General features: G+C 40.4%; 1 protein-coding gene across 2 annotated transcripts in view; it reads left to right on the forward strand.

Moving 5' to 3' along the window:
- si:dkey-172j4.3 (diacylglycerol kinase eta) overlaps window positions 1-27,931 on the forward strand; it is a 70,699-nt gene that overhangs the window by 33,804 nt on the left and 8,964 nt on the right. The window contains exons 1-17 of one of the 2 annotated variants that reach the window (XM_055021285.1): window positions 4,743-5,216; window positions 12,007-12,117; window positions 12,218-12,298; window positions 14,076-14,180; window positions 14,368-14,500; window positions 17,124-17,230; window positions 17,376-17,501; window positions 18,752-18,854; window positions 19,819-19,978; window positions 20,066-20,174; window positions 20,542-20,681; window positions 21,684-21,771; window positions 22,782-22,873; window positions 23,887-23,986; window positions 25,776-25,841; window positions 27,212-27,383; window positions 27,458-27,556. In XM_055021285.1, the coding sequence (XP_054877260.1) occupies window positions 5,070-5,216; window positions 12,007-12,117; window positions 12,218-12,298; window positions 14,076-14,180; window positions 14,368-14,500; window positions 17,124-17,230; window positions 17,376-17,501; window positions 18,752-18,854; window positions 19,819-19,978; window positions 20,066-20,174; window positions 20,542-20,681; window positions 21,684-21,771; window positions 22,782-22,873; window positions 23,887-23,986; window positions 25,776-25,841; window positions 27,212-27,383; window positions 27,458-27,556 (1,939 nt within the window). In that variant the 5' untranslated portion in view covers window positions 4,743-5,069. Of the gene's footprint in view, window positions 1-4,742; window positions 5,217-12,006; window positions 12,118-12,217; window positions 12,299-14,075; window positions 14,181-14,367; window positions 14,501-17,123; window positions 17,231-17,375; window positions 17,502-18,751; window positions 18,855-19,818; window positions 19,979-20,065; window positions 20,175-20,541; window positions 20,682-21,683; window positions 21,772-22,781; window positions 22,874-23,886; window positions 23,987-25,775; window positions 25,842-27,211; window positions 27,384-27,457; window positions 27,557-27,931 lie in introns of those variants that run through there. The other variant, XM_055021284.1, reaches the window with a different exon arrangement.

The raw sequence follows: 27,931 nt of genomic DNA on the forward strand, positions 1-27,931 counted from the left end.
GTGTGTGTGTGTGTGTGTGTGTGTGTGTGTGTGTGTGTGTGTGTGTGGTCAGACGTTTTGTTTATGCATGACAAATGATACAACCTGTTCCTTTTTTTAAACATTCTGTTGCAACATTTTTTTCCCCTCTTCTCCCATTTATATAGATTCATTTTTTCACAGCTTAATACAATGAAAGTTGTCAGAAATGCACACACACACACACACACACACGCACACACACACACACACACATACACACACACCCATACACACACACACAGGCGCACACACACCGACATGCACACCCACGCATGTGGAGGAAGCTGGTTCAGTTCCTGCTCGATTAACACACATGTCGTGAGGGGCGCCAGTTTCCTTCAGGTCCAACTTCACGTTTCAGAGCTGAAGGTTGATCTGTAAGTCGGGCTGTTGCCATGGCAACGCCACATGCCTTTGCATCTCCAACTTCAGATGTCGAGAAAAGCGGGAGGAGGGAGATGCCTGCAGTTAGCAGCCGCCGTCATCTGACAAAATGACGCTAATAGCGTGCGCTAGCTGTAGCCACCTTGTGGGAACCACGTGGGTGAGGGGTCACGGGGGTCACAGCCGCTGGGTCCGACTGCAATGGTGATGACCACGTGTGTCCCGGGATTAGCGTTTGTCGCCTCTGTGTTTCTGCAGGTGGTGTGAAATAAACACAGCAAAAGCCACATAGAGATTGTAGAAGCCTTAAAGTGAAGTGAGATCTGCATGTCCAGATGGGAATCCCACCGGTTGCTTCTGTTTGTAAACCATCACACCCAGCTGGGAAGGATCTGGAGAGTTAACACTCTGCCAGATATGAAGCTAATTGCTAAGTTGCTCATCTTTTTGCCCTCCTGTCACATGACACGTTTTTATACCTTCTCCTCTCCTGGTTCTCTTCATTTTCTGCAACATTCTTGTGCAACCCACCTATCTTCCTCCGGCGTAATATCTTCCTCAGCCTGCCATCTGCTGGGAGAAAAACGGAGATGCACTGTTTTTCCCATCCCAGCTGGTGGCATTGGAGCGCGCTGCATTTGGCATTCTCGCAATGTGCGTCCAACACACGGCCTCGTTGGAAAGGTTAAGTGGTTCTGTGTCTGTTACAGCCCCGGTGTGCTGTCTCTGTGTGTGTGTGTGCGTGTGTGTGTGTGTGTGTGTGTGTGTGTGTGTGTGTGTGTGTGTGTGTTTGTAAGTTCTTCAGTGGGAAAAAACCCACCTGAAAATGTGTTTGTTCATTTGCATGTATCTCATGAATAAACAGCTGCTCCGTCATGTTAAGCATCGGTGGAAGAAACGTACAGCAGACGCTTCAAATGTAACAATTTAAAGTTACACATGTTCACTTAAGAGGAAGATGAAGGAACAGGGGAATAATTAAATTATTCTTATGCATTTTTCCATGGTGCAGCAATCAATTTAAATGCATTTTAAAGAGGTTTTATGCAGCAGACCAACACAAAGGTTTGCAGATGTAGTGATTGAGGTTTTCTCCTGTTTTTCTTTGCAGAATGCCTCAAGCTCAGTCACATTCGACTGACATCATCTATAAATGTCAGTGTTACAGATTTTGAGTTGGATTTATATCTGGACTTTGACTGGGTCGTAATACGTACACACATCGCCTTGCAAACGCATTCCTATCCCTTGAACTCATCCATTTTTTAGTCACATTGCCACCACAAACATTGGAACTTTGTATGAAAGGCACGAAGTGGTGCAAAATTGGAAAGTAGAAAGAAAAATATACATGATTCAAAACATTTTTTATGAATGAAAAACTGAAAATTGTGGCGCGTAAAAGTACTCAGCTCCCTTGCTTTCAGAAGATCCACCTATGTGTGATATAATTTCACTACACATTAAGGTAATGTGACAAAATATGGAAATGTTCAAGACCACTGTGTGCTTTGTCCTAAACCAGCTGTGTGGTTGCAGTCAGAGAAGCACCAGATAATGATGCTTTGTGTTGGGTGAAGTTTTCTCCATGGTTTTTACAGAATTGCTTAAACATACAGCGCATGTTGTGTTTGTTTAATCTTTACTCTGCTGGAAACCTCCACATTTACATGGTTTACCTCTTGTGCTACTTCGCTTTACTGAAGAGCACAGTTTGAACGGCTGAAGACGCCTCCAGACTCTTCCAGCAGCCATTATGTTCCTCGTCTCAGGTAGAAAGAGCGAAGGTGTGATGTCAATGCCAGCACTAAAGCCATTTATTATGGCACTTAAAGTGCCTCGTCGTTTGTCTAAATGATAGGTGTCACTGCCAGGAAAAGCACTCGGCTGCATTGCCAGAGCAGCTATAAAAAAGGTTGATTTACAAGAAGAAAGTGGTATCTTTGGTGCAGCTGTCTGGAGAATGCCTCTCATTTTTCTCTAGTGTTATAAAAATCTCCCTTCTCGACCCGTCTTGCCGTTTCTTGTTGTCAAACACAGAGACGGATCTCCATCCAACTCGTTGGTTTTGCTCAAACATCAACCAGAAGAGTAATTCAGGTTGAAGCAGAACCTTCATCACCAGTAACTGTCATGTTCTGTGTTCATTTTGAGTTTCTGAGTTCTCAGCATTGAACTGTTTCCCCCTTGATTGCTCCCAGGTGTGTCTCATTCCCTGATTACCTCCTGTGTATTTAATGTCAACTATGTTTCTGCGTCGGGTCCTTGTCGTTTGTCGTCTTGTGCCGTCTATTCTGTCCGTCTGTAAACCCTGTTGCTACCAGTGCTGAGCCTTCGCTTTCCGCTCCGCTCTGCTCTTCTCTGCTGCCAGGATTTTGGGCTGTTTGGATCTGTCTTGTATCGTCATTCTTCATTAAACCATCGTTATTCATCTCATCCTGGGTCTACAGCGTCTGTCTCACCACCACTCACCGCATTTCATGGCAGTAACGTCACTTCTCTCAGCAGACAGCTGCTAATAATCACTAGTGAACCAAGAGGGACGACCAGCAGCCGTCATGCAGCCGTTATGCCAGACTTCACAGTTGTGAGGCTGAAAAAATTAATCAGTTACTGAAATAGTCAACTGATTTTGTAATCGATTAATCATTTCCTGGAGTACACAGACTCAAAGAAAGGGAATTTGCTGAAAGAACATCACAGTTGTAATTATAAGCCAAAACTGTGCCAAGAATGTGTGCATTTTGCATTTGGGATTTTTAAAAAAAAAACTGCATTTGTGCTCCTCTAGTGGTACAGTTTGAGGTTCACCAGGTTCAAATTCAGTAAAAATACTCCTACTAAGCATCTTTTTCTGTCTAATTATTAATTATTTAATCCCAAATATAACCAACAGAGCAGCAATACACTGTATTTGTAAGTGTAGACTAAAGGATTGCTGTGTTATTGAATTTTAGACAATATAATTTTTATTTTCTTTGTTCATTTGCATTTTTAAAGTATTTCTAATATTATATAAAAAAATCTTAAGTGGTCAAGTGAAAAATGTGTCAGAATGTCTTCATTTGTTTAATTATCACAATAATCAATTAATCGAATACTAAAAATATTTTTTTGCTGAAGCCCTTCCTACCAGTAGTTACTGAATGCTGTTAGAAATCCAGACATTGTGAGGACATTTCTGACTTTTGGGGATTCTTTGTGTTTCTTGCGCTTTAATAATGCTTTGTAGAAATTTGAAAACTGTGTGGCCTGCTTTTGTACTTAAGCATGACAGCTAGCTGCTTTTGTTTTTCACTCTCTGTCACTGCTACACTTCCGACAGCCAAACGCTCAACAGACTGCTTGTTTAAAGTTATTGAACCGGCCCGTTTACATCTGTGAAGTAGCATCAGTCTGCTTCACGTCTCTCTTTTCCCTTCGAACTTTGCATCCATCAGGGCCAAGGACGCGGCTCAGACAGACCAGACGGGAATAATGTGCTGTTATCAGTCTTCTCACACGGCGTGATTTATCAATCGCTAATCAAGGCCTTTGACCCGATTCTGAGATGATTTAATGATTCAGATAGAAAGAGAGAGAGAGACTGTAGAGGAAAGACCAGGCGCCCGCAAGCAGAGACAAAGAGGGCGAGAAAGAGGGCTGGTGTCGGCAGAAGCAGCACATTTCTGCTCATTAGAGTCGGAATTATCTGCTGACTGGAGGAAAGCGTCCTCACATGGAGCAGGCACTGGCTGCAATTTGCCTTGGCTGATGAGGCGCTGATCCGACACTGTAAGCAGTGGATGACAGCGCGGAGGCAACAGAGCAGCAGCAGCAGCGACTACACACACACACACGCACAGAGGCTGCCAGGAGTTTGTGATCACAGTGACATTTCCAGCTTAAACAAAGCAGCGCGCCATCAGGATCCTCATCATCTTGACAGCTGTGTTTGTGTGCGCGGCGCACCTGTGCACGTTTGTATATTTTATGCAATACACATTTAAGGCTTTAAATCAGCCGGAGCTGCCACCAAACTGTTTGTTGTTTCGTGTTGCCTCAGCACTGCCTTTCCAGGGGAAAACCGCCGATCTTGTCGGAACCGGTTGATCCCTACAGAAGTCTGAAAGTTTAGTTTAGGGTCATGAAGCCGATGCCTTGTCCTAACAAGGATAGGTGAGCAAGTGGGACAAGTTCCTCTGGTTTTATTTATAGCCCAAAAGGAAGTGGGTTAACTTTACTATCAACTTGTAGACACACGCAAGCTAACACATGACAAAGGTGTGTGTCTTGTTTGCATGCTCCGCCTCGCCTTAAGGGAGGTACAAGGGGTTTGTCCTCTGGCGAAGGTAAGAGGCATATTCACACACTGTGAAGACTCGTCTGTTCCAGCACACCTGAGGGGGCGCGGCCTCCTCGCAAAGGAAGTCTGAGTATGAGGAAGTGGGGAATGCATTGTCTGAAGGACTTCGAGTGTGAAAGGAGATACAACACAGGCGAGGGTGTTTGTGTATCAACAGGGCAGCAAGAGAGAGAGAGGAAATTACGTTTAGGGATTCGTTGAAAAAGAAAGAGGAAGAGAACAGGAGGGATTTTCTAGAAAACCAGATCAAACCTTTCGATCTCAGCCTGACGACAAACTGTCAAGTTTTTAGTGTAGGTGAGATCATCAGTATGCGCAGATGCTAGGATTCAGCCGGTTGAGTGGGTGCTGTGCAGCCCTCCTGCAGCGCAGAGGGAGCAGGGATGACGTCAGGCTGAGTCGGGACTACTGCAGTCTGGACTCCAGGGTCTGCGAGGAACCCCAGGAAAGTGTGCAGGAGGACGAGGTTAGTCTCAGACAGAAAATAGAGCCTGGGCGACAGCTTGATTTAAACAGAAGAGCAGAATAATAGTAATTCATCGTGAGTGAGACAGAGGCCATTCTGTTTGTGTTGGTTTATGTTGGTCTAAAGTCCATAGTTGTCTAAGTTTATCCCATATTTGAGATCTACTGATAATATATTCTTATTTTCTTGTTGATTTTTTTTTTGGAGAGAGAGACACAAAAATCAAATTTATGGTAGAATTATGATCTACATGTTCTAAAGCTTTGACCAGCTGATTAGCTGATGAGACAATCCATATTTTGGTATTAACTTCATATCAAGTAAATGCAGGCCGGCGATACAAACACTGTTTCTTAATCTAAGTTTAATATGTTTGTCTTTTAGGTGTTTTTGTGGTTTTTCTTTGAAACTGTTTTGCTAAAATCTGGGACAGAATTTGGTTCATCTACAAATACTTTAGTCACATATTTCGGGCCGCCACGATAACACATTTTACTAGATGATAAATTGTCAAGGAAGTTGATGCGATAAATGATAACAAAATAGTTTTTGTACCATTTTCAAGTAACTGTAATGGTGACAATGCAAAAACACATTCTCAAAATCAATAAACTTCTCATGACCATTTAACACTGGAAGGCATTTTAAATATCCAAATTAACTACACAAAACAACAAATAAAATGAATTATAAAATATTTATGAATAGAAACTATTCAGACTTTTATTATATAGTTTTTTAGTAGAAAGTGAAAATGTATAAATCATACAAATGAAAATTATTGAGCTTGTTTTAATCCATAATTTGATTGATTCACTGCTTATTGTGACAGAATTAAACGTATTGATATGGTTTGTGTGCATTTTTCCTGAACAAAGTGCAAAAAACTCATTTGAGAGCAAATTGAAACAAAATCTTCTTTGAGGTACAGCTGAGAAGCCACAAGACAAAAATAAAAGCGGGAATCTGAATCTGAAGTATTGGTCCGACAATATTAACAATAATGTTCATTTTAATTTTCAGCAGATCTGCCACTTTGTTAAAGCAGAAATAAATCTCTGCTCTAGTTTTGGCTCTGCAGAACAAGAGGTGGAGACATTACAGGAAGCTCCTGCTCTCACCTGCTTATTGCATGCTTTGCGCGCTCCCTGTCATCGGAATTAACTCCTAAAAACTTTCACAGGTATTTATAATACTAGAGTAAACAAGTGGGACATTTTTACCTGTGAACGTGTTCGCTGCCACACCTTGGCTGCTGGTGAAGTAAACTGAGGCATGGCAGAATCGGATGTCGTTGTAAACATCCAAATGCTTTAATATGTTTACATTGTGCACAATATTTTGATTCTGGGAAAAACCAAAACAGTTTTTTAGTCTCCAGTAGACACTGACTTATTGCATGAACAAACTTATTTACATGTGATTTTAATTGCCGTCTCATTTTTAGCGGAAACAGCCAAAATGTGTTTTTTCGACTTTAGTGGAATATTGACAAAGGTTGTATTGGACACTTTACAAACATGCATGAAGTATAGGACAGGTAATAGATACTGTTTTAATATACAATTTTCAAGCGTCATAATTATTTTAAATGACTGAAAACTTCACAGAAAATTTATATAATAGGTTTGTTAAACACTTTTAAATGAACTCTTGCTGCTGGCAACATTAATTCTCGGTTTGCTAATCGGCCCAAAGTGTTCATCTTCTTTCTTCACTGACATTTAAACAGGTTCTCTGCAGGCTGTTTGACCTGAGCTGCTTGTCTTACATTATTTGGCCTCATTGTTGGCAGTCAGATTTTATTACTCTTTAATGTGGGGAAGTTTTTCATTTTGTCCACAAACGGTTCAGATCAGCCTGAGATTTCCGACTTCTGTAATCTGTCGGTTGGGTTTTACGACATGGGAGCTGAAGGTCGCAGGACAAACGCTCACAGATGTGTGTTTGTATGGCGGCTCGACAGATAAGGGCAGAAAAGGCCCGTGTACAAAAACCCAGCAGATTTGAATCAGACAGATTTATGTTCTGGTGTCCTTCAGAGCCGTCGGTGCCCGTGTGCGCTGCTTGTGGATGTTCACATTTACTTCCCTGTTCCTCTGTTTTATACCCGGGCACTTCAGGTCTGCAGGGGCTGATTGTTGTGATGTGATTAGTCCCGCTCTAATAAATACACCCGTCTGTCTGACAGCATTTCTCCGAGCCGAGCTGAGCCGTGTGACCACAAGCTAACAAATGATTTTGGCTCAGCGCACCACACACTCTGTGTTTGTGTTGCTGTGTGTACAGTACGTGTCTGCTGATGCTGTTTGCCCCTTGCACTTTCCTAGTTAATTTATTACCTGACTTGCCTTTTGGGACAACATGAGAGACTTTTGTTCCAAGGGCCTCGGCTCCTTTAGAAGGACGAAGTCTGGAAAAATTCCTAAACGTATAATTTATTGCTGAGGTTCTTTGGAAGAGCAGCTTTATGTGCTCACACTTACAGTACAGCAGTAATCATTTTATTATTTTGAGCAAACACAACGGTGTCCGAGTGGTTCCCATAGCAATCACCAGACCAGTGTTTCCCGACCCTGGTCCTCCAGGCACACTGTCCTGCACGTTTTAGGTATTTCCTTGCTTCTGTCCAGCTGATTTCAAGTGACGACTGATTAACAGGCGTTGATGAACTGCAATCAGTTGAATCAGGCACATTAAAGCAAGGAAACCTCTAAAACATGTTGGACCAGGGGTCAGAAACGCTGCACTAGACAATATGGAAACGGAGCGCCTGCTGCCACACCTAACATGTCAACACCTGGTTTAGCTACTTTCTAATTCATCGGATAACCTTTGATACTCAGGAGACGCAGACCTTTCTAACCTTTACAAATGTCTAGATATATTATAGCATCATCATAGTATGTAATATTGTTACTCCAAAGGATTGTTTTTACTGCAGTGTCTATGATTGCAACTGTTCTGGACTTGCATTTTACATGCTGATGTAATATTTAGCTTGTTGGACAGAGTCTCACACTGGACACAGATAGGATTGACCCAAATGCTACAATCTGGAAGCAGAGACCAAAGGAGGAAAGAAGAAAACAGGGATATATCATCTGATGTCGCTCAAACTTCTCTGGAATGTAACTCCAGAGAATTAATTATCTGCTCAAAACCCACTTGGTCATTAATTTTTTCCTTAAAGAAAACCTAAAATATTTAAAAGAAAATACAGCAAACTGAAATTCCTTAGCACAATACTACTTGACATGCTATTGGCTGTGTTTGCTAAGCAGCCAATCTCGGAGTGCCATTTATCCTTCTGGTCGCTGATTGGTTGTACAAGAGCAGAAGTAAGGAAGACTATAGATGCTAACCTCTGAGTTAGCTGGTTAGCTCTCAGTAAGATGGTTTTAGCCGTGCGTATTCATGCATGTCGAGGCGCATTTGTTGTGCAAGCTATTAATTTAAGCAGTTATGAGTTATGTTAGATATTTGTGGCAGCTATATACTCCCATATACCTGATGTTCACTGCTGCACTGTGTTCCTTCAGCAGCTAGATTTAGGTTTGAAATGATGCATTATTTTAATTTAATTTATTTTAATGTTTCTTGATGATAAGGATGACAGTGAGGAGGCTTTCCAGCTTTAATGATTTCTGTACGCACCAAAATCAAACTAACGACAAACGTTTCTGGTAGCATGTAGCTAATGCTAACTTTTGATGCAGTAGAATTAATTTTGACTTTTCTGTTTTACATGAAAGCCGTCAGATCGTTTACGTACTATCGCCGTGTCTACACAACAATGTTAAGAGCAAATGCTTGACATGTTCCACTTTCTTTTTATTGGCTGCTGTAAGAAACGGCTCCTAAATCATGGCTTCTGTCAGAGCAGTTGTTGCTGTGTTGGAATATCCTGTTTTGTGGGGAGGTTGTTGAACCCTTGATGTTATCTCTGGTGCTGCAGGTAGCCTGTAGACCTTTACACTTTGTACCTCTTTTATTGCTACAGGTCATCGACAGCCCTTGATTTTATTGGGTTTTTTTGTAATTTTACTGGAGGTCATTGTTTTGCAACACGTCTTGAGTTATTTTTCTTCCTCTGCGCTGACACACTCCTGCTTCCTTTTCCATTTCTCTTGCTAATGATCCGTACCAGAAGCCAATCTGTCACTGCCGCACCATCAGTCCCTTCCTCTCATTCCCTGTTGTTGTCTCCAACATGATGGCGATAGATTTTTCTCTCCCTCAGGGGATGAAGGCACATTTATTGTGAAAAATAGTAAGGGGCCGACATAAGGTAGGATATTTCACGGTCGAACAAGTATTAAAGATAAATACACTGCAATAAGCTACGCTAAGTGATATTGGCATTGGCGATGCATTAAATTAATCACTTTGTCTGTGTTTCTTTCCTCTTCTTTTTAAATTAAAAATCTCAACTGCATATATTTATAGTTTGTTGTTTGTAATAATGCAGCCCACGTCTTTGAGGCTTGATTCTTTACTCACAACATAATTTATATAAATCCATACCAGAACCTTTTTACTACCTTTGAAAGCAACACTCACACTTTCTTTTCTACATTCATGCAGAGCAACAACTTCCTCTTTATTGAGCGCTTTCATAGTGGAAAATTAAGGAATTTCAAACAATACTTAGAATTTTTTTTAGCAATTTAATAGTTCTTTACAAAAATGTGATTTACGGCTAATTTTTTATTTTTTTTATTTGCAAAAGGTGAAGTTGCCAATATGGTTGCAAATTTTTTGATGAGCTGTAATTATAGAATACTGCTGTGAGTGGTCACTCATATACATGTCTATAATCAATACGTTAATACAATTAGCATAGCTAGCATTAATAACTGTCAGCGTTTCTCCGCTTTTTCTTCCCGAACTGTGAAATTCTCAAAACGATGAAACATGTCGCTGCAGTACGTTCAGCCCTCCTCTTATCTGCTGAAGTGGGTCAGCTCTCCTCATCACTTATATGTACACGACAGTCAGAATGCCGCCAGACCTGCACAGCAGAAAGTAGCAACGTGTCAAAATGACGAGCGCCTGCCAAAAGCTCTGTGTTGTGGCAGTGAGAATGGGGGAAACAAAAAGCTCAAATGTTTCTGCAGACAAAACATTTTCTTTTAGCTTTGCTTCAGACACGTTTTTGTGCTTCATTTGAGTTTGATTTTAAAAATCTCACCAGCAGAGAAAATCGTAAACTTTGAATCGTCTTCATATTCCAAACACGAGATGGAAAATGAACCTCTTATTTAGGAGCCACCCAGCTAATCACTCAGGCATGTTTTTGCTTTTAACGCTTACCCGACGGTATAATCTGCGTGATAAACTCTTGAGATAATGTTGTGTGAGACATCAGGAATCTTGTTTCTGAACCTCTGTACTGACTGCACCAGTTGTACAAGCTGAACCACTGAAAACACTGCCAAAACTGCAGGGCCCTTTAGTTTCCTTTTGTATAGACATTGCTATGCTTATCAGAGAAGATAAGTTCTGTTTTGTTTTACTGCATTTGAAAATAAACCGCAGATGTTGCAGGCTGTGTTGAAGTGACACCAGTAACACATACTGACAGTGTTTATCTGTGAAACACCGTGGAGCGCGCCGCGCCGGCTAATCTGATCGGAGCCGCCTCGGCAGTCCTGCAGGATTGTTGCTGCATTAGGTGATAAATGCACAGGTTCAGCGGCGGACACGGGTAACGTGCCGAGAGTTTTAAGATGCTATCTGTCTCTCCGCGTGTTTGAGCATCGGTTTACGGGAAGCGCAGATCTCCATGGCGATCTGAAATTGATTGCCAGTGGCTCTCCGTGTCCTCTCAGGGCATGCACATAATAAACAAAAGGGGAAAAGGGAGGAAATGATTAGGCCTGTCGCAATCAATCAATTAAATGCTTGCATTTTTTTTAAACTTTATTTTACCGGGATTAAAACCCATGGAGAAATAAAAACGTCTTTCAAGGAAGACCTGGCCAAGAGGCAGCAACGAATGCAGCACAGAAAAAAAACGCAATACAGACAATGTCAAGATATATAAAAAAAACACGCAAAAAAACTTTAAACAAGCACAATAATTTTCATTTATTGTTTTTGTCTTTGTCACAAACTGGACAACAAAAGCCTTCAGTCTGATGTTTGATCCCTTTTTCAAAAGACAGTTGTGTTTAGAGAGTCTTCATAATTATTGATATTTGTTGTTCTTTTAATTTATTTTGGATATTTGTCCTTCAGTTCCAGTGTTAAATGTTTCTTAGAATTTAAAGTTCATTGTAAGAATGTGTTCTTGCGTTGCTATGCCACTAGCATCATATTACATGAAAACCACAATATTATTGCTCATCACAATAACTTCTGGGACAATTTATCACGACAGGCCCACAAATCATAGCATGTTGCACCCAACACAGTAGAGCTGCTGGGTTTTGGTTATGCAAATAGTTTTCTCGTTGCTACGGATGACTGAGCGTCTGCCTCTCCCTGTTCCCTCCTGACTGGAGCTCCTTGGTCTGCCATCAGTGATGAATAATGGGGCACTATAAAATTCTTAAGTAATATTCCAATCAATTGCTTGGATATTCCGAGCAATATTACAGGTCTAAACCTGTAATTTTGCTTTTCTCTTTATCTGGCGTGCGTTTGTTAGCAGAAAGTTGTCCTAGTAACAAATTCCATTCTGTTTTCCTTCTGTTTATGTGTGAAGTCTAAGATGGATAGCTGCTACGTGAGAGATTTTGTTTTCTTACCTTCTCCACCTTTTTTGGGCTTTTTCTCCTGACAGAAAAGCGTGAAGGAAGGAATCCTGTTAAAGCAGACCAGCTCCTTCCAAAGATGGAAGAGGAGGTACTTTAAACTCAGAGGCAGGACGCTCTACTACGCCAAAGACTGCAAGGTACAGAAACGTGTTCCAGTGCCCTGTGCTGCTGTCAAACCGACGCAGCTTAACTCTGCGACTGCATGTGTTAATAAGGAACCACTTGTTTCCTCGTCAGTCGCTGATTTTTGATGAAGTGGACCTGTCGGACGCCAGCGTGGCCGAGACCAGCACCAAGAACATCAACAACAGCTTCACGGTGAGCAAGTCACGGTTTGCAAATGCCTCTGTTTTAAAAGACCCTCAAATGTAGACCTGGGCTTCAGGTTTCAGCTCTTTTTGATTCAGAAATCACAAAGTGTCATTTCAAGATAGATGTGTTCGATCTGTTTGATCATAGGATTATTATTTTATAATTTTTCTTTTTAACAAAGTAACAGAGTTACAACTAGTTATTTGGTTAAAAGTAATCTTAATTTGTTTGAACTAATATTGCCAAATGTATTTAAAATCTGCATGCAGTTTATTCACATATTTTGGTTTAAAAAAAAAAGCAGCACATGTGATTTTAACTCTTTCAAACTTAAACTTCACTGTACATTTCATCAGTGTTTCCTTCACTGTAATCAAACTATAAAGTGTGCTGTGGAAATAAATTAATTTCCAAGCACTGTCATGTCAAATCACTCCAGGTTTATTTGCATATTGTGCACAGTATAGAGAGTTTACTAGACATTCAATAATAAAGACGTTCTGAATGAAAAATCAGAATCAACACGTAGGTTTTTATACCAGGGATAAGGATCCAAAACATGGAGAGTCCCAGCCTTGTATGTGTAACCCAAACAGGTCACAAATGCTTCACAAGCATTTCATCTGACATGATCAGCAGATGTTATAATAATTTTTCACCACACGTGTAAAAATGCTTCCACTATGTTTTGATATGACTCATTGGTAATTTGACATACTTTCTTTGTGGCTCATAGTGTGAGAATAAATCTGTTGGGACATGTTCTGCTTAGTAAACAAAGGGCTTTTTCTCTATTGTTGTTACAGTTAATAACATAACATATAATATAATAAGTACATATTAACAGCCAGACACAAAAGAAGCGGCTGCGACCAATAAATTCTTTGTTTCACTGCACTGTGTTTAATAGGGGAAAGTGAGAACAGACACTGATTTGTGACAACAAAACCACTAGTTACTCATTTATTTAATGTTATAGGCCAACAAAGAAGCACCAATGCGTTTTGTTTAGTTTCCAGTCTTTGTCTCATTTAACGTTTTAACCTATCAATGCTAAATTGTATTTCTCTCGAACTAAAATGAACAGAGTTCATAAATTGCTTTTCTAGCCTTCCTGCTGTCAGCCACCATTAGTCATTATCAGAGGCAACAACCCACAGTGATGGTGTGAAGTCACTGGGAAGCTAGTTTTTATTCATTTCAAACGTAAACAACATCAACATCTTTTACAGTTTGCCTAGCTAGGTACCATCAGATCTGCATTTAAATAGTTAAATAAGATTCAGTATTTTTCCCCTACATGGAGCTAATAGCAGCCAAGGTAAATGTGGGGGATGCTGCAACATATTTGATTCTCTAAACTTCCCATTTATTCTGAAGATTAAGCCATAATTTTGCAAAAGGAACTCCTTTAATGAGTGTTTACTGAGGTAAAGTGGGAAATAAAGTAACTTTATTTCCTGTATCTGTAGGAGTTTGGAAGATTGTCGGTACATGTTGCATGTTTCTAATCGAGAGGCTCTCACTTGTATGGTGTTGGCACACCTTTTGGTAATTTTTCTGTTTTGCCATCAGAAGTTCAAAATTATAATTTTTTTAAATACACGGTGAGACATTCATCAGACTGAGCTGTATTTAACTTTAAAGTACTAAACGCATAGAGCTTGGAAATCAGCGAACTTGGTTTATTTGACCAATTTTTAACTCTGAAATAAACACAAATACGTCAGATTTGTTTTAGTAAAAATGTGTTCATCTCAGAACGCGCCTCTGTCCTTCACAGGTGATCACCCCGTTTCGCAAACTTATGCTTTGTGCTGAAAGCAGGAAGGAAATGGAGGACTGGATCACGGCTCTTAAATCCGTTCAGAAATGGGAAACCTATGAAGTGAGCGTCTCTTAATCACTCCGCTTTCCTTATAGACTAACATCAACACCATCCTCTTTGTCTTAACTTTGCCTTCCGTCTTTTTCACCGCTGTCTTCCGTATCAAAGTTCCTGGATCAACTTTGTAAGATTTCCTGCAGTCTTTATAGTGTGTGTTTGACACAAAAATGTCTTCTGCTTGGCACAGGCCAGCCAGTTCAACATGGAGCATTTCTCTGGGATGCACAACTGGTACGCTTGCTCACACGCCAGACCCACCTTCTGCAACGTCTGCAAGGAAGCGCTGCCGGGCGTCACCTCCCACGGCCTGTCCTGTGAAGGTACACACACACACACACACACACACACGCACACCCCCGCCCACACACACACACATACACACATTTTAGAAGTAGTAGCTGGATTTAGCGTCTGTACACAGACCAACTGGGACCTGAAGTTGTCTTTTTTTCTCTCTGTTAGCTGTAAGTGCCTCCAATAAAGTTTATTTGCGTTGCACCAACATGGCAGTTCAAAGTGCTTTATGTCATAAAAACACACAAAAAAAGTCACAAAACATCACGCAGTCACCAGATTGAGAACAAATATTACGTTTTATCGAGTGCCGTCATCAAAAGCTTCAATACACATTATGTATCCTTTATTAATGACTCTGAACTGCTGGGTTTTTAGTCCTGATTTAAAAGAGCTCAGTGTTTCGGATGTTTTGCAGTTTTCCAGAAGTTTGTTCCAGATTTGTGGTGCATAGAAGCTGAAGCTTTGAGCTAGTTTTGTACATCTTACGATTTATTTAAAAATTATGTCGTATTAAACGAAGCATTTTTTTTTCTTCTTGGTGTTCAGCGTTGACCAAGAATTCTAACTCTTTCCTTCAAAGCAGATTTGACTAAGTGATAGTTGCACTTCACCATCATATCAAACTGGGAAATCTGAACTCATATAATGTCTTGAGTTCAGGTTCCAATAAACACGTTTTATTACTGTTCAGGTTAAAATTTCTCCAAGAACAATCCAGAATCCTGCACAAATCCAAGGCAGCAAACAATAAAATTACCAACCTGCAGTTATCAGCTTAGCATTCAAAGCTTGAAGAAGACTCAAACTAGATTGTCAAGTCCCACATCATAAATGATTCAACATAAAATGCCAGTGGTTGATTTCTGCAGCTTCTCCTTTTATACTTATACGAGCTGGGCAAAAAAGCTTAAACAGACTAAAAAAAACTGGATGTTGCATATGTTGCCTTGCAAAAATATTCACACTCTTTTAAACTTTTAATTTGTCAATTTATATAATTGGGATTTTATTTGGTTGTCCAACACAAAGAAAGAAGTACACACACTGCAAAAACACAAAGTCCTGCTAAGTATTTTTGGTCTAGCTTCTGGTGCAACTATTTTTGAAATAAGGCAACATTAACTTTTCAGCAAGACATCGGAGCTTGTTAAGTGAAAAATATCTTACAAATGCCAAAAAGTACTAGTTACACTGGCAGATTATTTTATTTGTATCAAAGAAAAAACATCTTGTTATAAATTAAATGATATGCCAGTGGAACTAAGTCTTTTTATGGATTTTAAAGAAGTGTTATTGTGAGTTAGTTTGGTCTTATTTCAAGTCTATTAAGATATTTGCTCGAGAAACCAGACCACAACCACTTTGTGTCTTTGCTGTGTAAATGTGTCGTTGGGGGGAAACACACATAGTTTTAATGTTATGTGCAAATTTATTCTTTTACAGATAAAAATCTGAAACCTTTCACGTGCCACTTGTAAATAAAACCTTAGAAGCCTTTAGAATCCACCTAAAAAGTGAATAGTGTGTGTAATTTAAATCCAGTGTTTCTGCGAAGGCCTCAGAGGTTTGTTAGAGAACACGAGTGAACAACCCGAAACACGAAGAGCGACGAACGCAGCACACAGGTCAGCGATGACGTTTGAAGTTATAAAGTTCAGTCGTAAAATAACACCCCAGGCTTTTGAAGACTACCCAATCCATCACTGTGCTAGAAGAGCATTAATCAGGGAAGCAGCCAAGCGACCCGCTGCAGAAATCCACTGCTGTGGATGGACGACGCCGTCAAGAGAACAACTGCTGCTTGACCTTTTTTGGAAGATTAACGACAAGAAAACCCATAATAAGAAGTTATGTTGCAGTTTAGCTGAAACCACACAGCTGACGTCAACAAAGATCAAATTTTACAGTAATATGTAAAACATTTTGTCTGGCAGGAAACTAGTGCTGCGTATCAACCTGAAGACACCAACACTATCGCTGCAAAAACACAAAATCTCACATCACTATTTCCTTTTGTCTAGATTTTGTTGTAAATATCTTCGTCCACTCAAAACCAGATAGCAAGAACATTTTTAGCAAGAAATAAGAGATTGTTTTAAGTTAATAATTCCTTAATATTGATAAAGTACCAGTTCCACTGACACATTATTTCACTTGTAACGTCGAAAAAATATTTTGTTGAAAGTAAAATCTTAGTACTTTTTAAAACCATTATTAAGCTTTTACATCTTGTTGAAAAGTTACTTGTAAGTTAGTTTTGTCTTATTCACTAAGTTATTTGTACTGTATATTAGATCAAAAATACTTACTAAGATTTTGTGTTTTACTGTAAAACACGGTGGTGGCAGCATCATGATTGAAGTTTCATTTAAAGTCATTTAAAAACTCCTGAATCCACCTGAGAATCTAAAGCGAGATTTGTAAATTGCCATTCCTAGATATCTCTAAACTATTTAACAGCCATTTATTGCTCGTTTTTCACTTCAGAATTATGGTCCAATTTGAGTCGGTTCAAAGCGTTTAGTTAAAATACGACAAAATGTGGAAAAATTACATTCATATTCTTGCGAGATGCTTGACAGACAAACCTCAGGACAAGCTAGAGTTGAAACGAAAACTTTACAAATAACTGTTTTTCTTTTGCAGTTTGCAAATTCAAGGCTCACAAGCGCTGCGCTGTTCGCTCCACCAACAACTGCAAGTGGACCACGCTGGCTTCCATAGGAAACGAGATCATTGAGGATGAGGACGGGGTGAGACATTCATTCTACTCCTCATAAAAGTCTACTTTTTTTCTCTGAATAAAGACTCCGAGAAACAGGCCGTTCCACTTCATCAAAGTGCTTTCATCACGTACCAATCCAGTGGTGTTGCTGTGTTTCCTGTGTCTATTCTCAGGTGTCCATGCCACACCAGTGGCTGGAAGGCAACCTGCCCGTCAGCGCTAAATGCGTGGTGTGTGACAAGAACTGTGGCAGCGTGCGGCGGCTGCAGGACTGGCGCTGCCTCTGGTGCAAGGCCATCGTGAGTGGGATTGATCTCAGCCTCCTTCCTGTCAAAAACTGTCATTTCACATCAGCGTCGTTTGTTTAGAGCCGAAAGTTTTTTTTTTTTTTGAGAGACGTTTAAATGAAACGTCATCAGGGATAAAGATGAAATTGGAGCCATAGGGAGTTTCCGGTTCGGGCTTACCACAGCATCAGAGCTTCTTATTGTTTTGTTGTTTTTCCCTTTTGATGCAAGACTTTAAAAATGTTGGATATGAACTCGTTACAGAGTGTTCTGTGCAGACGGTACGTTCTTCACGTCGTCTTCAAGGCAAAGTGTCAACACCTTTCACGAGGAAATGTAACAGAATGCGGCAAAGCAGCTTCCAATATATGTCTTTCTACATAAAGACATCTATAAAGTGCCTCAGCAAAATTCAAAAGATGAAAACTATCGCTGTTCCTAAATCCATTTTATTTTTAGTTGGCTCTTTTAATGGACTTTTAATGCAGCTTTGCATTTAAAGTGTCATTATTTGCCAAATGATGCGACATGACAACAGTGGTAAGACTCTTTCATCTTCATCGCAGGTTAAATAAGACTGACGTGTCGTGTCAGTCTTATTCACACCCCATCTAATAAAGTGTTACCAAATGGGTTTATTAGTAATGCCAACGTGAGATATGTCTGAATTTATGAAGCAAAAGAGTGAAAATGGTCAGAAGACAAAACTACAGCAGATAATTTGTGGGTTACTAAGTATTTTAGCGATTGATTACTCTACAGCTGCTTTGTTCATGTAAACATTTTAAAATCAGTCAGTTGTACTTTATTGATCCCAAAGAAAAATTGCATTACATTTAAGTACAGCCCATCCAAAGACAGACGAGCAGAAACATGTGCAGACGGGCGCCATCTTGGAACTCTGGAGGGGAAACGTTTTGTCTGAATTGTGTTGTAAGAAAAGGAAAAACCTGGATAAATACATGCAGATCTGACTACTGAGCTGCCGTACTCATGTTCAGCAGATCCTACAGAGCGCCACACTTCAACTTTCCTCCACTCCCACTTACCACAGGCTTCTTATGGAGTACACAAAGTCCAATCCTGAGCACATAAAAACACAGAGAGGCACCAGCACAAATGATCCAGAGTGGCATTTGTAAAGGTTACAGAACTGGCATTTGGTGGGTTTCAGTGGGATGTAACGACCTTTCTACCACCACTGAAATCTACAATTACTTTGTCCACCAAATCACTGTGTGTGTGTGTGTGTGTACTTTCAGGTGCATAACAGCTGTAAAGAACAAATGGGGAAGGTGTGTCCCCTGGGCCAATGTCGAGTCTCAATCATCCCACCCACTGCACTTAACAGCATAGACTCAGATGGTGAGACAGCACACCCACACGCCGACGCCCATGCGCACACACTCGAGCGCGCGCAGCATACTTTTCTATGTTCTGTGGAACCGACAGAAAAGAGAAAAAGCCGAGGAATCTCACCGGTCCTGTCTCAATACTGGGAACTGGTTGATATTAAGAGCCGCGGCATGAAGAATGACTTGATTATATTCTCTAAATATCTGCAGTAGGAGCTGAAAATACCAACAAAGTTATTTTTCTTTCTGAATTTCTTCTTGTTATTTTCAAATACAGCTGAAAGATTTGTGTCTCTTCACCACAGCAGTTCTGTAGATCCAGTGAAACCTTCTTGTTTAAGGGGCATAACATGTGGAAATACGTCTTTCTAAAAATAAACATTTTTTTAGATTATTTGAACAGGAAAACTGTCTGATTTTTCATGTCATTTCTGAACTCATTGTTATTACACAGTTATTTAGTAGCAGAGGCGTCGTCACACCAAGTGTGTTAGAGGAGAACAGAAACAAGTTAGAGTCGACATTTTAAGCTTTCTTTACATCTTAAAGGAGTTACAGGTACTGTTAGCTTGCTTAGCATTGATAGCATAGAAAATAAACATCAGTCTCTGTGTTTTCTGTATTATTATTTTCCAAAAAACTTGTAACATGTCCTATTTCCATATTTTTAATGCAAATAGACAGGGGCCTACAGTATAAAACAGACAGGCGTGGCCTGAAAATAGCTAGAGTTGATTAAGTTTTTTCAGTAGCAGCGTTCACACTGAAGATTGTTGCCAGTGCAGCCTCAGTAGACAAACACTGACTACAAGAAAGGCAAGATTTGTAACTTTGCGGTTGGTCACTAATCGATCATTTAACAATCGGCTGATTTCTTGATGCATCCACTTCAGATATTTTTCAGACTCGTCAATTCAGAGTGTAGCTGTTTTTATGTTACTTTTTTAAATTGCATTTCCATTCCATGCCGTTAGGTTTCTGGAAGGCCACCTCTGGATCTTGTGCCAGCCCTCTCCTTGTCCTGGTGAACTCCAAGAGCGGCGACAACCAGGGGGTGAAGTTCCTCCGCAAGTTCAAGCAGCTTCTGAACCCGGCTCAAGTCTTCGACCTGATGAACGGAGGACCAGAGCTCGGGTACGTCCTGTTTTTGATGAAACATCGATTCTCTGACCTTACAACACCCATCCACTTTCCGCGGTGATCGTCTCTTCTGGCTCGCAGGCTGCGGCTCTTCCAGAAGTTTGTGACGTTTCGTATTCTGGTGTGCGGTGGAGACGGCAGCGTGGGCTGGGTGCTGTCGGAGCTCGACAAGCTCAACCTGCATAAACAGGTGAGAACATGGATGAGAAACACAGTCAAGAGTGGACATCCACTCATGACAAGATGTACAAACAGAAAAAAAAGAAAAAATGTATGTTTAATATCTGTTTAAAGAATGTTTTTTTTTAAATAAAGTGTTTATAAAATATTCATATTCATTGAATATGACTTTAAGTTTCTGAGTTTCTGCAAAGGCACTGGCTATTTCCACTAATCACTGTGGCAGTAACGCCGCCTCACATCTGCACCGACAGTTTTAATTCCAGATCAGTGTTCTGTTAATAACCAAGTAGCCTGTGAAATGAGATTTGATCCACCTTCGCCGAGCATGACCTGACGTCTGTCCACCATCGACTGATTTCACGGCGTCTCCGCAGTGCCAGCTCGGAGTCCTTCCCCTGGGAACGGGGAACGACCTGGCGCGCGTTCTGGGCTGGGGCGGCCTGTGCGACGACGACGCCCAGCTGCTGCAGATCCTGGAGAAGCTGGAGAGAGCCACCACCAAGATGCTGGACCGGTAAGAACCTGGAGAGAAGCGGTTTCAGCAGAGTTCAGTGTCAGCTTATGCACTTGTGACTTATTGCTGCCAAATGAAACAGCTAAAAGAAAGGCTTTTAGCTGGAATCTGAGTTTCTGATGGGGAGTTCAAAGCTGTCTGAAGACTAAAGCTGTTAAAAATTTCAGAAGAAAATTTGTTTTCACTTTATTTCAAAAACAATCACCAAGGCCGGAGCAAAGTAAATAATTAAACACCTGAGCCAAAAATAACACTTTTGTTATTTCCTTGCTGAAATAACAAAAATGGTAAAAACAATTCCTAAAGAAAACACAAACCTAAATGAGGAGAGAGATCCAGTAAGAAAAGAAACATTTTTGGTGCAGACAGAGCAACTGCATAGTGTAGAAATCAGGGTATTAATATTATCTTTAATACTTTGTTTAGTACAGTTGTGCAAGATTAAAAAGCTGAAATAATGCCACTTCAGGATTTTGGGGTAAAACACATCGACACACAAAGTTGTTTTCATCTTAACTGCTAAATGTTTTGGACAGTTTTGGCTTAATTCCTGCTCTAAATATGTTATGTATATATTAATCCAATTTTCGATTACAGTTGCCAATTATTGGCATTTAATCTGATTAGTTGTTTCAGCCCTAGATTAAACTGTTTCTGTTTTAGCAGATATCCCGGTTCTGAAATTCAATGTTTTTGCTTGTTTGTTTGTTTTATTTTCCTTCTGAACCTGTTGCTGAAAATGTGTTTTAAAAATAAGCCGCCCTGCCTCGTCCTCTAAAGACGGGACACACCGGACCCAGTAGCGACAGCAGGTTTCCAGTGAGCTTTGTCTGCAAAGAAAATGAAATGTTTTTCCGCTCCAAGTTTAAACCGCTGTTGAGTTTTTCTTGATCTCCTGTCAGCCGCTTTCAAATCCCCCCACCGCCTCCCTCTGCCTCCCGCCTGATCAGCCGCTGATAAAGTGTTTTATGTTGGGCCTGTCGCCCATGTGTGTGTTTTCAGATGGAGCGTGATGACATACGAGGTGCCCCCCACCAATAAACACACGCCCACCGTGAAGGAAGACGACAGCCACGAGGCTCCTCTGCAGGTAAATCAGCCCGCAGCACTTTGAGGAGGCTGTCTGCCGTCGACAGATAGCATCCATGAAAACCGGGGCTTATGAAAAGCTCTGAGGCATTGTTTTGGAAAACAACTGCTGGGAGTAGCGAAGGGAAGCCGAGGCAATCAGAGCCAAACCTCAGGGAATGGCCGCGGTGTTGACGAAGGGCAGCTGAGTGTTTGCAATGGAAGCTGAACTTTGACACTGCGCTGCTAATATGATGGAGGCGGTTAATGACACCATTCATCATTTGCTCTGTTTGAGAAAAGCAATTATAATTTGGCCACAAACACCCTTAAAAATCATACTTTATTGCAGCAGCTTAATCTCACTTTTTTTTTTTCTTTTAGTGGAGATAATTTTTTTTTCCTGTGTGCCTTCTGCAGCTGATCATACCTCTGTGAACTTTAATTAGTAATCCACGACTACTCTGGGGTCTAAACTTTCGTAGCTCAGAGCATCTGGCAGCGAGGCTGAATGAAGGCCGCTAATTTACAGCGAGGGATGTTAATGTATGCAAAGCTCTCCGTTAGGGAACTCCTGCGAAAATTGTCTTCTTAGAGACCCAGAGGTTTTACGATAACAGGGTGTCCGCACATCCTTGAAAAGTCTTAGATTCAGATACTTAAAATTAATTTCTGTAAATGTCAGAAATTTATTACAATTTTAAAACTCAGACATCGTCACTGTGTTTTGTTACTGTTAACCATCTGCTTAATATACCTTTCCACCTATCTAGCTAGTTAGCTAGCTGGTTAGCGGGGTTGTTGGCAGATGGCTACCATCTGAGCTTTTTGGATTTAGGGCCTGATGTTATCACACCAGAGATAAAGCTCTGCAGACAACATGATTTCTGATCCAGTTAAACCAAAATCCATCCTTTCCTGGGATTTCTTTTCTTTTTACAATCAGGAAATCCCAAAGAAAAACAAACAAACAAAAACAGTCTTGTATGTACCTCTGTGGTTTACCAGTGGCTTCCTTTATTCATGCTTCAGGTCCACATCACTCAGTATGCAGACTCCGTCGCCTGCCACCTGGCCAAGATCCTGGACTCTGACAAGCACAGCGACGTGATCTCCTCCGCCAAGTACGTGCCACGAATTCCTGCATTAAAACAGAAAGCAGGGACACGGCTGAAGTGTAGGTGGGAGGAGGAAGGAAGGCGTGGAAGGATGAGCGTAAGCTGTACAACCAGGGGAAAGAGAGTCAGTGATGATGTGAAAGAGTCTTCACAAGCGAATGTCCGGTCAGCAGGTATCGATTTCCTGCTCTGATCTTGTTTAAAGTGCAAACGTGCATTTAAAAGCGTGAGTGTGTGCACATGTCTGAGTGGATGAGAGGGATGAAGCGTTATTTAGGGCTCGGCTGAATGCATTAGTGCACAGCAGACTTAGCTTAGCCGTCATTACGCTGCACTTTTCTCCACCGTTTGTTTTGTTGCATTAAACTGATGGAAACGGTTCTGACCTGCTTCATGTTGGAAACACAGAAAAGTATTTTGCACCGTAAAACAACAAAATCTTACCAAATTGCTACTAATTTCTAGTACAGTTGAAATAAGACAAAACTAACTAAGACGTAAAGATTTGACCCAAGTCATTCATTTAGAAAAACTTATCACTGATACCGACCAAATGTATGTAAACTTTTGAATTCGAGGAAAGCTACAAAAAATAATAATAATAAAAATGTCTGCTGATGAGGAAGACAAGCTGCTTTCAGACTTGAAAATGTTTGTTTCTCTTTTAGGTAAAATTGGCATCATTCTGCTTTTTCACTCCCTGGTATTAATTTTAAAACGTACACAAATCCCAAATCCAATCAAGGCAAAACAAAACAAAAAGCAACAAAGAGCAGGAGGTTTAACTCGCTGAAGATGATTTTATCTTTACTAAGTGCAGAGTGAGTTTGGAGAAAGTTCCCTGCTGACTCGCCCAGCAGCGAAGTACCAGATGTGAGTAAACAGTGACTCTGTAGGCAGCAGCAGATCGTGAATATTAACCCCCCAGCGTCATGAGTCATGAAATCTTCAGCGTGTCAGTCATCAGGCATCATCTGCTTGATGCCGAGCACTAAGCCGGCTCTCGCCCGTGTCGGCAGGTTCCTGTGTGGGACGGTGAACGATTTTGTGGCAGAGGTGGGGAAGGCGTACGAGAGAGCCACAGAGAACAAGGAGGAGGCAGATGCCATGGCAAAGAAGGTAAAGTTTGTTTCATTGTGTGTGTGGTGTGTGTGTTATGTAAGCACTTGTATAACACCAACACCGGCCCCGTGAGCTGATGGAGGTGTGAGTGTTTAGAATGGAGTGACTACAAAACGCTGCACAGCTTCAAGTTTTATGACTTCTTCATGTGTGGGAGTCATTTTGGAGAATTATGTGTGTCATTTCTAGTCCAGCATATGGCATATATTGTTACATCTGCAATTAAAAAGTGTAAAACAATGCAAATTTACAATTCAAATATGATAATATAATCATTATTGCAGTTTTATAGTTCAAACATTGGGAGGATGAACAGAGGAACTGATCTGTTTTAGCTGTTTCTTCAGCTAAAATGCTTCAGTAGAAATAGAGGGAAGAATAATTTCACCCAGTATTGATCTCCCATTTTTTATGCAGTCTGCATCCTTAAAATGTCTTAAATCCATGTGTCTGAAATTAAGGCTTTAAAATATCTTACATTCATTAAACACTTTAATTAACTTTAATGTCTTAAATCGTTTTACATTTAAGGTCATGTAAATTGGCCTTAAATGTGTTAATGTCTTAAATTTTGTTATTTTATGTAGTTTTTTCTTGTGGATCTTTCCTGTCAGGCAAAAATAATTGCGTTTGAGTATTTTAAATGGTGATGTTTGTTATAAGCACATCATAAAGGGTAACATTCACATCTGATTTTAAAAAAACAAACACTTTTAAAATGTGAGCACATTTGCTTCCATTTCCTCACTATTTTATATAACTATTATCTCTTTCTGAAAACCCGACTGTTGGTTTGCAATCAAAGAATCAAACAAAGTCCAGAAATTGTAGAGCTCACATTTGTTTTTTCTTTTTCTTAAACATTTCCTTCCAATTTACAGCACTACATGTTCACACAAGAGGGAGAGTCTCTCTGATCTAAAACACCTGCCTTTAAAGCATTGGCTTTTCCTAATTAAGGGGTGGAGTCAAGATTTACAAACAGAAAAAAAAAACATTTGTATTAAACTATATTCCTAGAAAGAAATTTACATTTCAACTGACAACTTCAAAACTAAAACTAAAACAATCTGGGCCCCAACAAAATCCGAAAACTTCTCCCTTCCCTCTGGAACAATAGATTCTGAGGTTGATTGAAAACACCTTGTCAGCATTGCTCATGGGCGCGCTTCCATGTCAACACATGACCTCAAAGAGAAGAAAAAATGATTAAAGCAAAACATCAAACAAAGCAAGTTGCTTCCTCCAATCAAAATACACTTAATAAATAAATTGGAATATAGAAGCACAAATGCGTCACCTGTTAGTGTCTTGTTACTTGTGTTAAAAGGAAAAATTTGCAAAATGCAAATACATTAATGGAATCTATCTTGTGTTTGGATTGTATTGGTATCCAAACAGCGATCTGACCTTATTTGAATGATTCATAAATTAGATGGGTGCAGCTACTTCATAAACAAATCTCTTCCAGTCTTAATCTCAGTCATCAGCCAGGCTCAGTTTGTAGGAAGTGAGCTGCTTCTAATGGTGCAGACAGTCTTAGAGCTGCTGTGTCACCAGAGTTAATGGAGCAAACTGCAAGGAGGGAATGTCTTTTACAAACATCCGTCTTTTAACCCTGGTCACATCGTATTTTCATTTCCAAAGCTTTTGTGCATTACTAGTGTGCGCTTTAATCCTCAAAGCTGTTTTATTTTCTCTTTGTGTGACTGCAAAGTGGCCTTTGAAGTCAGTCTAAACAATAGAAATACTTCTGTCCAATCCTTCCTCTCTGTTTATCTCCCAGTGCGCACTGCTGAACGAGAAACTGGATTCGCTGGTGAAGGCCTTGAGCGAGGAAGCAGAAGCTCAGGTACGGACAGTGCATCAGTGACGATCAAAGGAAATGGGAAAAACAAGCAGAATTGTTGGATTTTATATAGAAAAATCTCCCCCGCCTCGCAAAGTAGGCCTGTTTGTCATCTATGATGTATGTTTCTGCAAGAATAATGTGAGGGACTACTGCAGAGAAATATCACAAATTATTTTTATTCTGAGCAATATTTAGAATAAACACAAGTTGTTGTTTTTTGGGGGGATTTGTTCTCTTTAGTTTTTGTTTTCCGGTTGTTTGGTCAGATTAAATGACTGCACTAATGTACGCTTCTCTGTTCTTTTAACACAATATTCGCAGAATGATTTGTAAAGTTATTCGTACCACTATAATATATTTCAATTATTAAGCTAAAGACCTCTATGTATTTCATTGGGATTATTTTTAGAGGACCGCAGGCTGAATCCAAATAGATATCTGTGAATCTTACAAAGTCTTTAAAAAGTCCTAGATTTGTGTGTCTGAAATTGAGGCCTTAAAATGTCTGAAATTATCTTAGAAAAATGTAAGTTGGCCTTAAATACGTTAATCACAAGTCTTAAATTTTGCAAAAGGGTTTTCTCACAAGATTTTGCTGTGAGGGCAGAAATTTGAGTTGCACACGAACATCTTCCTTACGCTCTTTGACTCAAGACATTTGAGGCTAGTGGCAACGAGCTGCTAATATACACTTGCTAGCTAACTTGTTAAAAAGGTCTTAAGAAGTCTTAAATTTGACTTGCTGAATCCTGCAGATATTCTATATTATATTTATCATCATTATTTTTCTCACTGCTAATGGTGACGTCATGCTCATTTATCACATAATATCCCCTATGAAGAAGGATTTGAAGTTTGTGTTTGTATTATGACAATATGTGAAAAGTCCAAGGGATGTAAATACTTTTCCAAGGTCCTGCATAGTAAATATTCACTGAGCTATTTTAGTTTTTTTGGACATGTCCTCATCTCATCAGGATTCCTGATGGAACCTGAAAGTCACAGCTTTGTTCCTGCTGAAGCTTCTTTATTCTCATATTGACTTATCGTATGGAGAAAGTAAAAGTAAAGCCCTGAAATGTCTGAAGAATTTCACGCTGTCGCTTGACAAATTGAGAGCTGCACAGGATTTCAGGCCCTGATCCTGCAACCTGCCTCGCTGCAAATGCTCGGAAAGTTCTCAGCCTTTTCCTGTCGCACACAGTTAAAATGTAGACATAAGAAGGAATTCAGTGGATCTACTCGTGAAACGTTGCCAATCTTATACGGATCGGTTTTCTGGGATTTCACCAAAAGTGATGTAATAAGTATAAAACATCTTTGCCTTTCAGGTGTTATGGGATTTACGTTTCCTATCTGCTTTCACCCAGGTGGTGCCGGCAGGTTCAGCACCGAGCCAGGAGAGTGGCGGCTCAAGCCCTGGTGAAAGTGGCGGCGAGTCGGGCTCTGAGGGCAAAACGTATCGGTCCAAAGAGCAGCTGATGCTCCGAGCCAACAGCCTGAAGAAAGCCCTGAGGCAGATCATCGAACAGGCTGAGAAAGGTAGCTCCCCCCTCCGCTGCTGCTTTAATTCAAAAAGCTTTGAGCGACTCACTGACTGAGCTTTGTCGTTTCAGTGGTTGACGAGCAGAACAGACACACGCAGGTCCAGAGGATGCCGTCTTCATCCTCCATCACCAGGGATAACAGTGAGGAGCTGAAGGATGCCGACACACGTAGGTGTCAGATTAGGCTCACCAGGGACCCTGGGTGAATGGATAAGTCCTAGTGATGTAAAAAAAAAATCAACCTAGGATTAATTGTCATTTAACGTTTTATTAGATTAGAATTTGTTCCAATCGATTTAAGTAATAACGTCCACTTAGACCTTCCAGCAGAGCAAACAGCTGGTCATCCCTAAGCGAAGGCAGTTGATAAATGAACAAATATGGCAGAGAGATCCCAGAATGGGAAAGAGAAACGGTCCAAACTGAGTCTGGATTGGGATGCAAAATGCTATTTATGTGGTTCTGTTTAAAATTATAAAGACTCAATAAGTCTTTACCTTTCACTTTAAAAGCGCTCAATCAGCTGAGCTGCAGGGCGGAGCT

The sequence above is a fragment of the Poeciliopsis prolifica genome, unplaced genomic scaffold (assembly GCF_027474105.1).
Source record: "Poeciliopsis prolifica strain line A6 unplaced genomic scaffold, Auburn_PproV2 SCAFFOLD075, whole genome shotgun sequence".
Taxonomy (NCBI): domain Eukaryota; kingdom Metazoa; phylum Chordata; class Actinopteri; order Cyprinodontiformes; family Poeciliidae; genus Poeciliopsis; species Poeciliopsis prolifica.